A 16,342-nucleotide genomic window follows, 5' to 3' on the forward strand; every position below is an offset into this window, starting at 1 on the left:
ACTTGTTATGCAGACAAATTCTCAGTCCATGTCACTGACCAGCACATGCAGATTCTCATTAGGTCTTCTACTTAGAAAAATCATCTCTAAAATACTTGAAGTAAAATGATATATATTTGATTAAAACATTCACTATATATTTCAAAAGCTCTATGATACAGCTATGAGGGTCTTCATTTCAGATTCTGCTTTAAGAATAAAAGCTCCTTTTTAATACAATGGAAAAATAACCTTCTTAAAGTATTTTATATTAATGTTTCTTTGTACATAAATAACTGGGTAATCATTACAAATGGAAGATATTCTCGCCACTAGTATGAAATTTTATTTGCTAACCCCCTAATCTGACCCTGTCAGAGGAGCTATTTTTCCTCGAGGAGGGTGGGCGAGAGGAACTGTAGAAACAGGTTCATGTTACCGCGGGTATCATGAGCTACCAAATTGGGCACAGAATGAAGTAGCCCCAGGAGCAAGTCGTCATCCAGCAGGTGGGGCTAAAGTGTCAGACTCGATTACTGGTTTAATAGTGGTGTTTCTGGTAGTTCTAGATCTTAATTTCTGGGAAAAAATGAAACATTGTACAGAGGACTGCCATCATGTCTGTCACGAAATCCACATTAGGTACTGATGGGAGCAGCGCGTGGCTTTCTGATTCACGGCCACTTACTGGAGGAGTACTGCGCGAGCAGAGTGAGCGAAGGGCAGTTTGGGAGTATCAGAAAAGGGTTATAAGTCTTTAGTGCCTTATTTCTCTTTTGCAAAATATGAATTTCTATTATTAATCCAAAAACAAAAGGTTGTCTGCATTAAAAATCAACAGGTGTGCTCTCTTTAAGCCTTCTTCACCTAGATGGACTTCTTTATCTGCATCATAGGTGCTGATAAAAATAGAAATGTGTTCATGTCTTATTTTTTATTATCTTGCATATTAAAAAGTACACGGAGAAGCTGCCTCGGACGTTCCGAGCCTGCCCAGCCTATGAGGGCCCCAACAGCCCTCCACCCTCGCATCCTCCTCTGCACTTGGTGCCTCCGTCTTCCACGTCGCTGGGGTCACACTCTACCTGAGATTAAATTTAAATAATCAGCCCAGCTTCTCTTGATTTAATCTAGTGGCTAGAAAAAAAAAGGATTTTAAATCATTCCATGTGTCTTTTTTTGCTAATAAGTTGACATAATAAGCAGACAGGAATATTGTCTAATATTGAGACTTTATATAGAGGGCTATTTTCAAATCAATCCTGTTTCTCTTTAGGGATATGTTCTCATATAACTTTTAAAAATTAAACTTTTTAAGATAATTATTGATTACATACAGTTATTAGAAATAATACAGAGGTTTCTCTGTATCCTTCTCTAGTAACTTTCATTAAATTAAATTTGCTTATAGTTTTGTAGTTTACAAAGTGTCTTTCTACATCTCATTTAATTTTCACATTATCTCATTTAATCCTAAATCCTGACAATAAACCCTAGGAGCTAAGTACTCTTATCACTCCCTTTTTCCCTTTTTACACAAGAGAAAATGGAGGCTCACATATTTTACTTGTTTTCTATATGATCACAAGGGCAGTAAGTAGCATAATTGGGGCACTAAGGATTTTTTTGTTTATGTTTGCTTAAATTCCATGTACTTTTCTTTATGGCACATGAATTTATTGCAATTTGAAATTTTTTCCAAACTAGAAATATGCTGACAATTGTATTGAAGGGGAAGAAGACTTTTTTAAAAAGGAGCAAAAGTTAAAAACTTAAGCAGGGAACTATTTCTTGTAATCAAAAACCTTCTACATGAACAGCTAGTTAATGAATCAACAGTTTTTGCTTCTTTTTTAAATTAATGAGGAATCTTTTACATATTTTCCCCTTCTGACCATAGACATACTGGATTACTTTTTGTATTTGATCATTTTTTCACTGTTGAGAAGAAACAATGTTTCCGAAATCAATTTCCTAAAAGAAAAAAGGCAGATTCAGAGCAGGTGTGACAATTTTAAGTATCGAAAGCCACAACAGTAAAAGGCAGAATAAGGACTGGTCATCATGAATGTTGATCTCCTCAACATGTCATTTAAGTGTTGATTATACTATAAATCTCAGGAAAAAGATTTTGACAAAAGGTTATTAAATGTGGACTCACCACTGTGACTGGATGATGTTTTTCCACAACAACTGAGCTCATGGGAGGAGAAACTCCCATTATAGCTAAACTGCTGCTAATTCTGTTTTTTGAAGCAAAATCACATCTCCCTGTGATGCGGGCTGTGATTGTTCTTCCCGCTTTCTGCTGTGCGGATGTCACAACTCTGGGTATGTACTGAAAAAGCAAAGAAATGTCCAGTCAGTAGAAAATCCAGAGCCAAATTGATAGTACTTTTGGTTCTATAACTTATGAAGAAAATACACAGGCACTGAAACTTTAAAAAAAATTTATTTAGAAATTATTATAGATTTATAGGAAGTTGCAAAGATGGTATAGAGAGACCCTGTGTATTCTTCACCCCAATAATTATGATATCAAAACCAGGAAGCTGACATTGGTGTAATGCTTGGGTACAGTTCTACATCATTGTATTTACATGTGTGGATTCCTTTAACTCTCATGGCAATCAAGGCACAGAACCATCCCATCACCATAAAGATCTCCCTTGTGCTACCCTTCAGTCATCTCCATCTCCCCACACCATCTCTAATCCTTGGCAGCCAGCCGTTCATCTCTTTTATGAACTCTTTTGATCCTTATGCACGATGAATATCATCATCATCATACCTATGCTTTGTGTTCTGCCTTTTTTCTTAGCTTTGTTAGTATACTTGTCCCATGAATAGAGAACGGCTATAATTTTTGAGAGATTTTAATACCAACAAACTACAGTTAATCTAATTATCTCAATTCTCTTACTGTTATACATAGCAAAGTTTCGTAAAAAAAGAATTCCCATTCTCTGATGAGTTTTTTTTCTGTAGGATATATTGTAAACTAATGCAATGATCTGATCAAAAGTTAACACACAGCAACTTTTACAGCTTTTGTTGTTTACTACTGGGCAACACTCCCTAAAGAATTACATTTACATCAGGAGTAATACATATGAGTACTCCTTTTGTCCCTCTGTTAACTAATTACATTAGCTGGGCAAAAAGCAAAAGGAATAAGAAAAGAAAAGGAACTGACATGTTCTACTTTTGTTACTGATTGTGTCCACAGCCAAGTTACTCTCTCTAAGCCTCATTTTCCTCATTTACAGAATGGGAAAGCAGCAGCAACTGCCTAATGATACCCTTTCATATTCATTCAGAGGAAGAGAAAGTTAGAAGAGAAACTTTACTAAGTAAATAGCTTAAAAATCCAACTAAAATCTCTCAGTTAAATATCAAATGGAATTAGAAAAAGTAAAGTGCCATCTATTGTTCAATCTCATGAACTGCAATGTATTTGCTTGTATAACTGCCTAATGTATTTTTGAAAAATGTTTCCCACCATGAAATTTTGACATTTAACATATTGAGGATGTGTGCAGAAAGGGAAGAATTTTACAAATGAAGAGATTATTTCACTAGAATGATTATCCTCCTTTGTCCAGTTCTGTTTCCCAAATCACACATTTCCCTTAGCTACTGGAAATACTGAGGAAGATTGGAAAAAGTTTTGAATGTTCACAAGCCTCTGTGATTAAAATGGAGAGAACGATAATTAGGCCGGATCACAAATCTCTCCTCTTCTCCTGTTCCCATCAATGGTGATTTCACATGAGGTAAGTTATCCAACTAATACACACGGTGGGGAAAAAGGTTTATAATTGTGAATGCACAAAACAGAGTTTATTCTTGTATTATTATTTACTGCATTACATACAAATAACTGTAAATCCTACTTTTGTTATTATGATTCTTTTTAAAAACAAGAAAACATATTGAAGTGAATCTGAGTATTATAATTATACAAGGAAGGATAAAACTAGCCTTACTCTTGGGTTAATTTGTGATTCTCCTCTCTCCCTAACCCTAAAGGCTGTACTTATGTGAAAAAAATTGAATGTGTATTTTTTTCCAAAGGAGTAGAATGTAGTTGGAGGAGTGGGGAAGAAGGGCTGTTTTTCAAGTTTCAAAGACTTCAAAATTACCTTAGGTGATCAAATTGTTTTTAGAAGTTAATAACAAAAAAGGTGGTAAGCACACTCATTCCTTCAACCCTTCCCATGCATTTTCAGACTTATATGTAAATGCGGGTGTATAAATGATGTAGTCATATTTTAAGAGGATTCTGAAAAATCTAGCTCTTGTGTGTTATTATCTGAATATGCAATGTGAATGACAAACCAGAAATTTAAATAAACACTGTGCTTATTTGAATGACATCATCTGTATAGAATCACAATTCAAACTGTGTAATCATGAAAAACACATAAAATGTGTTTATTAAATAAAAATGAATATATTCAGGGTTAAATTTTAGTGTCTTATTTCTAAGTCAAAGCTCCCTCACACATTCAAATTCCTCTTAACAACCATATTTTTTTAAACTTCTTTGAATCAAGAGCAAACATGATAAAGAACAGATCTCAATATATTTTTCCCTCAAGTCAGCAGTTCCCAAAAGGCAGAAATTCAAGTCAGCTGGGATACTAAAGATGACCAACGGCTGGGCTGCCTGGGAGCACCGGCACCCTCTGCGGCCTGCCAGGGGACTCCCAGACCTAAGACTATTCTGCCATCACCTTTCCTCTCATGCGAGTGGTCAGGTGGGGAAGAGGACGGAGACAGGCACATTAAAATCATCTCAGGATCTTTACCAATCCGTACATGCTTTTGTGCCAAGCTAGAGGAGGGAAGGGTGTAAAGTTAAAAAAAAAAAAAAAAAAAAAAAAAGCCCTGCAGAGGTGAGGCCAATAGGCTTGACTTGGACCCCTACACCTGTCTCTGAGAAACACTGAAGGGTACAGGTTTAACACCAGGAGGCCGAGGAGCCAGAGCCATGATGTGCTCTCTGAGATTCTTACTGTATTGCTAGCACGATTATTTTCACTTCACGCCAGCTCTCGCACATTACTCCATCCCTAGACAACACTCTTCCCCTCTAGGCACTTCTGTAATGGTGACTCTCGGAAAAACTATCCCTATCTTCATTCCATTTATGAATTAAAAATAAAACCTAATCAAATCAAGATGGAGTTACTACAGAGTCATAGTGTTAATAACATGTCTGCATCCAGGAAAAGGGAAAAGCTACAGCTGAACAGAAAATATACAAAAGAGCAATTACCTCCTAAACCTTTAATATATCAAGTTTTCTTTAAAATTAAAAAAAAAACAAACCCAACTCTAAATTAAATCTACTTTCCCCAAATAGATTTGGCAAATGTAAAATGAAAAAAGCTATTTTCTTCTATTATCACTATTGTAATAGAACTTTTAATAAAACTTACAAATTAATGTTTTACCCACTTTGTGTACTAAGTATTTTCTGTGACTTGGCCTAAAACCATACAGGTTTTTTTCTCCATGAGAAAATATGATCTGAGTTCAAAATATCCAACATACAAACAAGCTGGGAACCCTTTCCCAATGCAGGCAGCCACCCGCATGGCCCGCACTAACCATTTCTTCCGGTGCAGCAGGAGCTGTAGGTGCGGCGCCCAGAGGAGCAGAAACAGGAAGGTGAGCGGAGGAAGCAGAAGCAGCCCCGGCGGAGGTGACGGAGGCGGCGGAGGGAAAGGCAGCGGTGCTGGTCGCTGCCAGGGCTGCGGCTGATGGGCCCGGTGCTGCCGCCCCTGCTGAGAGCACCGAAGGGGCCGAAGGATCCAAATGAACAGGATGTTCTTTTCCTTGGACACCAGGACCATACTCTTCCTTTTTATTATTTGTGAAGTCTATCCGTATAAATCACAAATTAATTCTATTAAAATTCTTCCAAGTTAAGATTACTTTTACCCCCCAATAATAAAAATACATAATAGCTACAATTTGGTTTTAATGTAAATGTAGAAATATGTCATGGATTAGATATAATGTTCAGTTACTAGTTTGTCAGTAATAACTGGTTAATGTCAGCATAAGCCACTAAAGACTTCAGACCACTTCCTTCAACATGTGAGAGCTAATAGATGACTTGCTCTTACTTAAAAGATAAAAATACATACTCAACTGGTACCTCAGTTGAATAAGGTGTGTTGTCATCACAGCCATTACAATAATAAGGTCTGATGAGCGTGAGGACTTATGCCCTTTTGCATTATTTCATGCAGCTATTCTGATTAATGGCCTGTTATTTAGATCTCTAGAGTAATTTTATATCACCATACCCCTCTCTTTTCCTTCCACTGCTCCTCTCTAACCAAAACAATGCATTTTTATTTTTGATTTTTCAGCAATCAAAAATAAATCAATGCGTAAATTTTGACATTATAAAAGAAGCTCTTGCAGGTAGATAATGTAAGTCAATGAATTAAGAGCATATTTGCACACTGAACTGATTTTAGTGAAACACATGTAGTAGCCTTCTCTCCTTAGATCAAAGGAGTGAATAACATCAGCTTCCAGAAGCTATGGCAAAGGGTACTATTTTAGAGTTTTCCCTCCCAGTATTAGAATTTGGTTAAAATTTCTAAAACTATATCTATGTGATGCCACAGACCAGGGTGAGGGTTTCACAACTCAGTCACTGAGATGTTTCAGACTATCTGAATAGAGTATGTAACCCTGTGGTTAAATAGTTTTGTATGTTGTTCTCTTTCTATCTACAAATTTGGGCTTTTGAATAAGTCCTTTTCTTAGACTAAATTTATATGAAATATGTAAACTTTATTAACAAAGTTTAATGAGGATATAATGCATAGGTCTTTTGAAATCATTTGATGAAAGGAACTAATTCGATATAAAAATACTGCTTTTGCTTTGAAATACACACACACGCGCACACACACACTGAGTTTTAACATGTTTTTGATAGAAAGTGATTCTGACTGTCACTTTTTAGGTGGGTGGCAGACTTTGTATGAGATGTGGGACCAATACACAGGTCAGGCCTGGCCATGGGACTCCCAATGCAGGTGACCAACTCTCACGAATTTGAGTGGGTGTATGCAGTTCCTATTTGCCACATAATTGTAAGTTTTGATAATTATTCTTACTTTAACTGTGATAAATTGAGATGCACTGCAGATGACAGCAGAGAATCAGGGCAAATAAATAAAAATCAAATACTAGTTTTGTTCTAACACGACAGATACATTAGGAACACTGCATTATTAAAAATTGTATTATGCCCTGGCCAGGTGGTTCAGTTGGTTGTCTCATTGTCCCATACACCAAAAGACTGCGGGTTCGATTCCCAGTCAGGGCACATACCTAGGTTGCAGGCTCTATCCCTAGTCGGGGTGCATGAGCCAATGGATCGATGATTCTCTCTCATATCGATCATTGTTTCTCTCTCCACCCCCTTCCTCTCTCACTAAGATCAATAAACATATCCTCAGGTGAGTATTAAAAAAATTTTTTTAAATAAAAAATTGCATTGTAAAAAGCAATTGTCTTAAGGGAAGAAAGAGGTCTAGATGTAATTTTTTTCCTGTGAGAATAGCTGTCAAAATGCCACAAAAGCTAAACATCACAGAGCAAATCCAGCATTAGATTATGAAGGGGGACCCAAACACCCCGCAGAATTTATTTTTAAAAATTGCGTATTTATTCTTACATGTCACCTTCAAAGTACTCTCCATTTGATGAAATACACCTATTAAGACTTTTTTCCACAGCTCAAAAGTTTTTAAACTCATCAGTTTTGATGCCTTTTAGTGCTTCTGTTTTTTTGTTTTACCTCTCCTATGTCAGCAAAACATTTCCCTTTGAGCACTTTTTTTTTCATCCAGGAAAACACAAAAAAAAGTCTCTAGGGTGAGATCAGGTGAATAGGGAGGATAGGATACGGCAGTCATGCTGTTTTTGGTCAAAAACTGCTGAACACTCAGCGTAGTGTGGACAGATGCACTCATAAATCATCCATCATGAAATGGCAGGCATGTTGAAAGAGTCTTCAAAAAAATTCACTAAAGCCAAACACAGCCTCTCACAACAACAGCAGCTGGTACACTGATACAGATGGGTTCCTAGAACATTCACCTACCTGGAGAAGCCTGTACTACAAGGGGCCCACTCTCCGGAAGATAATTCCAGGTTGGTTTGTTGTTTTTTTTTTTTTGGTTCCCTCCTCATACATTGAACTTTTGCCTTTGGTAGCTCCATTTAAAAGACCATTTATTAGAGAAATCAAGCACACCTTGGGGTATCAGCAAGATAAACTACTTAGCCTTGAAATCTATAATTCTAAGTTTCTGACTTACATATGGGCCACAGAGTCAAACTGTTTCAGAGAGAAAACAATTTGCCATAACCCACTGCCACCCACGACATGAACCATTTGAATAATAAAAGTTTGCTGATGGATAAAAACGAGGCACAACAAGCACAGAGGAGTATTCGCTGGAACAGAATCATGTTAATGCTGTTACAAAATGAAATTATTTCACTGATAAGTTAAAGCGTGAGTCTCAAATAAGATTTATTATAATGCTGCAAAAATGTTCATGTATTTGCATGAGACATGGGAGGCCTACTTGAATGAATGAAGACTACAATAATCACAAAAGGACTATCATGCTTACATGCTGAAGTATTTTTTGTCTTTTAAAGTGTTTTCAAGTATATTTCACTGCATTCCCACAAGAACCCCCTATTAAACAGATAAAAAAGTTTAAATTATCTTCTTTACTCAGAGAAGAAAACTAAAACCCGATAAGGAAAATAGGCCTCATTGTAAATTGGTGGCAAAGGATTCTTGTCATGTGTTCTTCCAACCCATGCTGATGAAACTGACACAAACAACTCAAAGCCGAGCCAGTATATGGGCTTTTCTTGAAATAAAATTACTATTACTTTTTTTACTTCTATAGACAGTCCTGTATTTGTAACTGTTGAAAATGAGTTTTAGTTGAGGTTTCTCTTACACTGGAAAACAAGCAAATTTAAAAACAGGAAACCATGACTAGATAAGAAATATTTAATCAACAAACAGTCCAAGGAATTTGTCTACTTAGGAAAAAACAATAGAACTTAAATTTGAACTTAAAGGCATTACAATTATTAAAGAGCCTTGAAGATGTACATTCAAAGAATTATTGTAACATTGAGCCGAAATACTTAAGAGTTGACAGTTGACTCGGTCGGATCTAAGCTACCATAAGTAACCCTGAGGGAGTGAATTTTCATGGCCTTTAAAACTGAATACGGGATGACACTACGAAGCTCAAAGGACAGTGCCTGGTGAGACAGAGCTGTTGCAGGAAATTAGCACTGTAGCCCACACCCAGCACTGAAATTCAAGTCCTTTTTGAAAGTAGGCAGAGAATCATAAGTAAAACACTAACCTGTGTCATTTCTGTTTTGAAATATTGTCATGGCTTCAAGATTTAATGCACAGACTCCCCGCATGAAAGCTTTCTTCATGGAATCTTCAAAGTGCTCTTTCTCTTGCTGCATTCTTTGGATTTCAGTTTTTGCATTTTCCAAAGCCCCAGATAACTAAATTAAGGAAAATTAAAAAAAAAGAAAAAGAACAACATCATGATACATGGAATATTACTTATTGTTCGAAAATGAACTTACACTGTGAGGTTATTTTTAGGTGAAATACTGAACAGTTTCCCACACACCTCTTCTGCTGTGTGTCTCAATTTACTTTGTCTCTGTCAACAAACCATTTTCATTTTTATCCACAGAGTCAAAGTTCAAACAAGGGGAATTTTATACCAGTCCCACTGAAGGTTACTAATGTGTTTTAATTATACAAAAAGATATGTCATTTCTTACTATAAATCTTTTATGTAGGATGTTAAACAAAATATATTAGGGGCCACAGACAGCCCTCACCACTTTAGAAAAAAATAACTAAATCCTTGCAATATTAACAGAGTATGTATGTATGTATGTATGTATGTATTTATCTTAGCCTCGCATAGGTTAATTTTAGTGTAAAATACTCTTTTCCTTGGGACAAGTGTGGATTTGCTTATAGGGGCTCCCCCTTGTCATGGCTCAAAGAGATCGCAGAGTATACTTGTGTCTCTGGCAGCATCAAATCACGGACAATGTAATGCTATGTGCAAAAACTCTGGTCTGTGACTCATATTAACAGAGTTTTTAAAAACTAAATGTTACTATAGAGTTTAAAGGGCAAAGTGATATTAGTTACAACACTTTCCCATAGACCAAATCTAAGGGGGCTCCATTTTTTGCATGTCATTTTCAACTGCAGAAAATTACCTATATTGTGACACTGATTTTTACCATTAAAAACTCAATACTATAATGAAGAATTTTTTTTTCCTTTTAGTATTTGATTTCAAGAGGCGTACTGCATTTTTCAGTATGGTTTTTATTTCATTTTGAATTTCAAATGTTTTCCCATGGAAACAATGTTAATTTTATTATTAAAAGTCAATGGGAAAATAATTCCAATTTATCTACAGCTGCTTTAAATCAACCTTATATGAACAATGTTTATTTAAATTAACAAGAGGATAAACATTTTTGGTTTTGATCTCTATTCTTGGCTAAATAAAAACCCAAAGAAGAAGCATAAGAAAGGATACTTCCTTAAAGATGTATGGGTAATTTACATTTTTGAGAGACAGGTACACATATGTATACGCAAGAAATCCAACACAAGTTTGGAGGCCATAAGAATTATAACTTTTGAAAGTATAAATAAGTCTGTAAGTCTGACTTATTAGTGTTGTTCTTTCCCAAACAGTCAAGTAGTCTTATCTGAAGATATGGGTCACTCTGCCTAACTATAGACTCTCTGAGTGATGCTACCTATCTTTTAATTCTATTAAGGGAAAGTGAAAATTAAAAAAAAGAAGAAGTTGTTTTACCATAGCAACTTTGGCTTCATAATCATTGGAAATCTGGACACAAACTTCTTCAGCTCTTGCTTGACAAGCTCGCTCCACCACATCTTTCCACTTCTTCTGCACCGTGGAACGCCAGGCTTTCCAGACCTTCTTCAGCAAAGTTCTCTGGAAGTGCTGGTCAGCTAGTTGGCCTTCATAAACCTAAATTAAAGTAATATAACCTTAAAGCACAGTGTGCCGGAAAATATATTGGCAGTAATAATAAGAACAGTAACAGCATGGGAAGCATTGTACATACATTATCATTCAATCCTGTGTAATTATTCTTATCTGCAGATAGGAGAACAGGCTTAGAGAAGTTAACTAATCTGCCCAGGTTGCAGAGTAGACGGGAAAAGCTGTCCTTGCCTTATCCCAGAGCCTACACTCTTCCTTATCCATTACATAATTTTAAGTAACTAATCAAGTGAGGAAAAAAACAAAAACAACAAACTAATGAAAGAAAATGAGTAACTTGCCACTTGCCATCTTAGTTCTGAGTTCCCATGCCTTTTAGCTGAAAGCAGGACTAGGAGGACAACAGAGTGGCTGGAAGGCAGGAAGTGGACTGCGGCTTCAGATGGCACTGATTTCTCTTCGGTTTAGTGGCCACAACCATAACCAAGGTCGATTTAATTTACATACTCTGCATCAGACATAGTGCCAAACTGATCCAAACAGGAATATATGCTATTCTTTTTATCAATGAATTTAAATTGTTTTGAAGAAGTAGTTCCAATTTTCATTTTTTTTTTACATTTGAAGAACTATCAAAAGGTGATGGCAGCCTCAACTATTTCAGCTAACATTTAAACATAATATATTCTCATTATGTAACCTGATGAATGACTTTCAAAATATGGTATAAATACTCATTTTAAATAGCCCTTTTCAGCCTGATTAAAATAAATTTAATCTATTGCAATTAATAAAAAAAAATGCACTAGGAAGTAGGCTTAAAGGAGAAATCATATTCTAAAATAGTAACACCTTTTCCTTAAATATTAATCTCTTAGAACTAAATGACCTTGATGGCTCACATGAGCACAGCATGAAAGAATATAAATATATATATTTATATTCTACACTGTTGAGCCTTTATACTCTTCTTATAGGTTATATACATACTCATATTTCCTATTTTTTTAATTTTTAAAAATTTATTATCCCATTACAGCTGTCCCCATTTTTTCCTCTTTGCCATCTTCCACCCAGCATGCCCCACTCCCTCAGGCACTCCCCCCACCATTGTTCATGTGCATGGGTCATGGGTTTAAGTTTTTTGGCTACTCCATTTCCTATACTGTACTATATACATCCCCATCACTATTCTGTAACTACCTATTTGTATTTCTTAATCCCCCCACCTCTTTACCCATCCCTCCACACTGCCCTCCTATCTGACAACCCTCAAAGTGCTCTCTGTATCCAAGAGTCTATCTGTTTTTGTTTGCTTAGCTTGTTTTTTAGATTCAATTGTTGACAGATTTGTATTTTTTGCCATTTTATTTTTCCTAGTTTTGATCTTTTTTAAAAATAATTCCGTTTAACTTTTCATATAATAATGGTTTGGTGATGATGAACTACTTTAGTTTTTTCTTGTCTGGGACCTCTTTATCCGCCTTTACATTCTACATGATATCTTTGCTGGGTAGAGCAATCTTAGCTGTAGGTCCCTGCTTTTCATGACTTTCAGTATTTCTTGCCAATCCCTTCTGGCCTGCAAAGTTTCTTTTGAGAAATCAGCCAACAGTCTTAGTGGAACTCCCCTGTAGGTAACTAACTGCTTTTCTCTTGCTGCTTTTAATATTCTCTCTTTATCTTTAACCTTTGGTATTTTAATTCTGATGTGTCTTGGAGTGGGACTCTTTGCATCCACCTTGTTTGGGACTCTGCACTTCCTGGACTTACATGTCTATTTCCCTCACCAAATTAGGTAAGTTTTCTTTTATTACTTTTTCAAATTGATTTCCAATTTCTTGCTCTTCCTCTTCTCCTACTGGAAACCCTAAGATACAAAAGTTGGAATGCTTAAAGTTGTCCCAGAGGCTGCTTATACACTATCTTGTTTTCTGGATTCTTTTTTTCTTGTCCTTGTTTGGTTGTTTCTTTGCTTATGTTCCAACCATTGATTTGATTCTTGGCTTTATCTACTCTACTGCTGTTTCCCTGTAAATTGTTTTCTATTTCAATTAGTGTATCCTTCATGTCTGACTGGATCTTTTTTATGCTCCTGAGGTCCTTACTACATTCCTTGGGCATCCTTATAACTAGTGGTTTGAACTCTGCATCTGACAGATTGCTTATCTCCATTGTGTTTAGTTCTTTTCCTGGAGTTTTGATCGTTCTTTCTTTCATTTGGGTTACGTTTCTTTGTCTCCTCTTTTTGAAGCCTCCCTGTGTTTGTTTTTATGTATTAGGTAGAACTGCTATGACTCCCTGCCTGGGGCCACTTAGCCAGGGGTATGGGGGCTGGGGACAAACTGAGGCCTGCTGTTGCTATTTGATAGGATTTAGGAAGTTGTGAAGCATGACCAGTTATTCATATGGAAAAGCCACTGCTAACAGCTGTAAGCTGGACGGGACAGAGCCTCAGGGGATCTCTAGGGCAGGGCAAACAGTGTTAGCGAGGTTGATGGAGTCTCAAATATGACACCCACCTGCTGGCTCTATGGCTCTGTGGGTAGAGGGTTCAGATAAGGGACAATGGTCTCTGCCCACTTCCTGCTTTGGAGAAAGCTGTCCCCCAGCTCCCTACCTTGATGCCAGATACCTCAGTTCCTCCCTTAATAACACTGGTGCCTTTCAAGCTGCGACCCTGGTGCTGGAGCTCAGAGGGAGTGAGTCTGAGTAAGTCCCTATGTGGGATCTTTAAGGGGAATTGCTTGGGACTCCAGTGTTCTTCCATCAACTCAATGCCCCCTGGGTTTTGCATCTAGAAGTTATGGGGACTTATCTTCCTGGGACTGGAACCCTGGGCCTGGGGACATGGTGTGGGGCTGCAACTCCTCGATCCCAAGATATCCTTCCCAAATTTTTATCCACCACACACGGAAGTGGGACCAGCCTGTTCCACATCTGTGCCCCTCATACTAGTCTGGATGGATGTGGTTTCTTTAATTCTGCAGGTGTCAGACTTCCATTCAGCTTAATTTCTGATGGTTCTGAGTGATGGTTGTTTTATATTTTAGTTGTAATTTTGATGTGGTTGTTCAAGGAGGTGAGCCATGTTTACCTATGCTACCACCTTGACTAGAATTCCGTACTCACACTTTTTCACTTTGACACAATAAATTATTATTCTGTCTCAGTTTATATTTACTCTGATATATTAATTCAGCTCTTAATTAAAATGAACAATGTTCAAATTTAAATTATATATTATCTAAGTATAATAATTAAGAAAGACACGGCTTTCTTTAATCTTACTGAAGGCAAGTCTATACAACAAACATTTATACAATTTTATGATGTATGAACACAGTATTGCCTCTTTTTGAGGAGAATTTCAGAAGTAGGCATTTTAGAAGTAGAAACAATATAGGAAGCATATGATATGTTAAAGATTTTAAATTCTTTCTCCACACAATCACATCTGACTTAAATCTGTTAAAGGGGTTCCATTACCAGCGTATTTGTAATTTAAGTATAATTCTTACTGACCTATTATAAAGTAGGAAATGATATATCAATAGATCTATACAATATGAGCTATTTTTTCCCCAAACTATAATGAATCAATTTCCTTTAAAATCAGAGCAACATTAAGTTGTAAATTCATTTTGACTTATTAGAAAATAACACCTTCTTTGACTTTTTTCTAATACTTTTGCCTAAACACTTTTGAGTTCAGAAGTCTAATATTTGTCAGTCTTTTCATTTTTTTACTTACATCCTGTCTGGATTTGACATGGCCAATTCGCCAGTGGAAGAATGTTCTCATCAACTCTATCCTTTCCTTTTGCTTGCCTATGGCATGAGTCAAGCTGGAAATCACCTGGGAAGAGCAGTTAAACCAATTATTCTGATGCCATAATAACAGCAACTGGTAAAGTGATTTTTCTCATATATTAAAAAATGCTAAAGAATACCTATGGATCACTACTATATTCACCCAGTTAACACCATTATTATCTTTAAAAAGACCAAATCTTCCCAGTGAATGAAGGGAAACAAAAGAGCAATCTCATGTGTATCTTAATAACCAAAAAAAATGTTATATATACATGAAAATAATAATGAAAAAATACAATAAAAAATAAAAACAAGCTTAAACTAAAATAAGGAAAAAAGAAAATTAATACAGTGTGGGGCAATAGTAGTTTTACAGTTCATATGGAAAATAATAACAATAATTAAAAATAATACAAGAATAAACTCTGTGTTTCATGTACTTACAATTGTAAATATACTTTTGCCCACCCCGTATGGTCACTAATATTTAATTTTAGAAAAACAACCATACATTGAAAGTTTTGCTTCATACACCGAAAGTCTTTCCTGACTAGAATCGAAGGCAGAGACCAGATTTTAAATATCTTTCTAGTACCTAAATACCTTTAGTACCTCGGATAAGATGTTTCTAAACTGTTTAATGATTTTCTTCTGGATTCAATAAACTCATAAAAGCAATTAATTGTTATACTTTGATGTACTTCTTCAGTGATACTATTCTTGTTCTTTTTTAAAAAAGCTATGGAGGCTTTTAAATCCTAAGATAATACTCTCTCTTATAAAGAACTGAGTAACTGAAATATACATGGTCCGGCACAAGTAATGCCCCATTTTTATTACAAAATCATAAGCACTCCGTAACATAACAATATCACACTCAAGCACACCATATGACATTTTAAGTGAAATGTTCAAATTGCTGTCCATCTTGTGCAAGATATGCACGTACCCTACCAACCTCACCCAAGCAAGACTTACTTCTGCCAGATCCTGTATATCTAAAAGAAGGCCACATTAAAAAGAGATTTTGTAAACTGGGCACATTTACTGAGACATTTATTCTGGTTCTTTAAATAATTTTCTTTTCTTTTTTTTTTTACTGTTATTCTATTACAGTTGTCCCAATTTTTCCCCTTTGCCCTCCTCCGCCCATCCCACCCCCCGCTCCCACAGTCAGTCCTCACCCTGTTGTCCATGGGTCATACCTACATGTTCTTTGGCTAGTCCCTTCCCCTTCTTTCTACCATTATCTCGCCATGCCTTCCCCTCTTGTCACTGTCAGTCTGTTTCATGTTTCCATGACTGTGGCTCTATTTTGTTAGTTTATTTTGTTCATTAGTTTCCTCTTATAGGTGAGATCATATAGTATTTGTCTTTCACCAACTGGCTTATTTCACTTAGCATAAATGCTCTCCAGTTCCATCCATGCTGTCACAAAA

The 16,342-nt window shown here is 36.2% G+C and overlaps 1 protein-coding gene across 1 annotated transcript in view; it reads right to left on the reverse strand.

Annotated features, from left to right (window-relative positions):
* The window catches only part of POC5 (POC5 centriolar protein), a 36,889-nt gene that overhangs the window by 1,138 nt on the left and 19,409 nt on the right, over window positions 1-16,342 (reverse strand). The window contains exons 7-11 of the mRNA XM_054578259.1: window positions 14,842-14,946; window positions 10,932-11,111; window positions 9,423-9,576; window positions 5,599-5,870; window positions 2,141-2,317 (exon numbers count right to left, since the gene is read on the reverse strand). Of these exons, the coding sequence (XP_054434234.1) occupies window positions 2,141-2,317; window positions 5,599-5,870; window positions 9,423-9,576; window positions 10,932-11,111; window positions 14,842-14,946 (888 nt within the window). The remainder of the gene's footprint in view (window positions 1-2,140; window positions 2,318-5,598; window positions 5,871-9,422; window positions 9,577-10,931; window positions 11,112-14,841; window positions 14,947-16,342) is intronic.

The sequence above is a fragment of the Pteronotus mesoamericanus genome, unplaced genomic scaffold (assembly GCF_021234165.1).
Source record: "Pteronotus mesoamericanus isolate MK-2021 breed Mesoamerican mustached bat unplaced genomic scaffold, CSHL_Meso_final contig_50, whole genome shotgun sequence".
NCBI classification, from domain to species: Eukaryota; Metazoa; Chordata; class Mammalia; order Chiroptera; family Mormoopidae; genus Pteronotus; species Pteronotus mesoamericanus.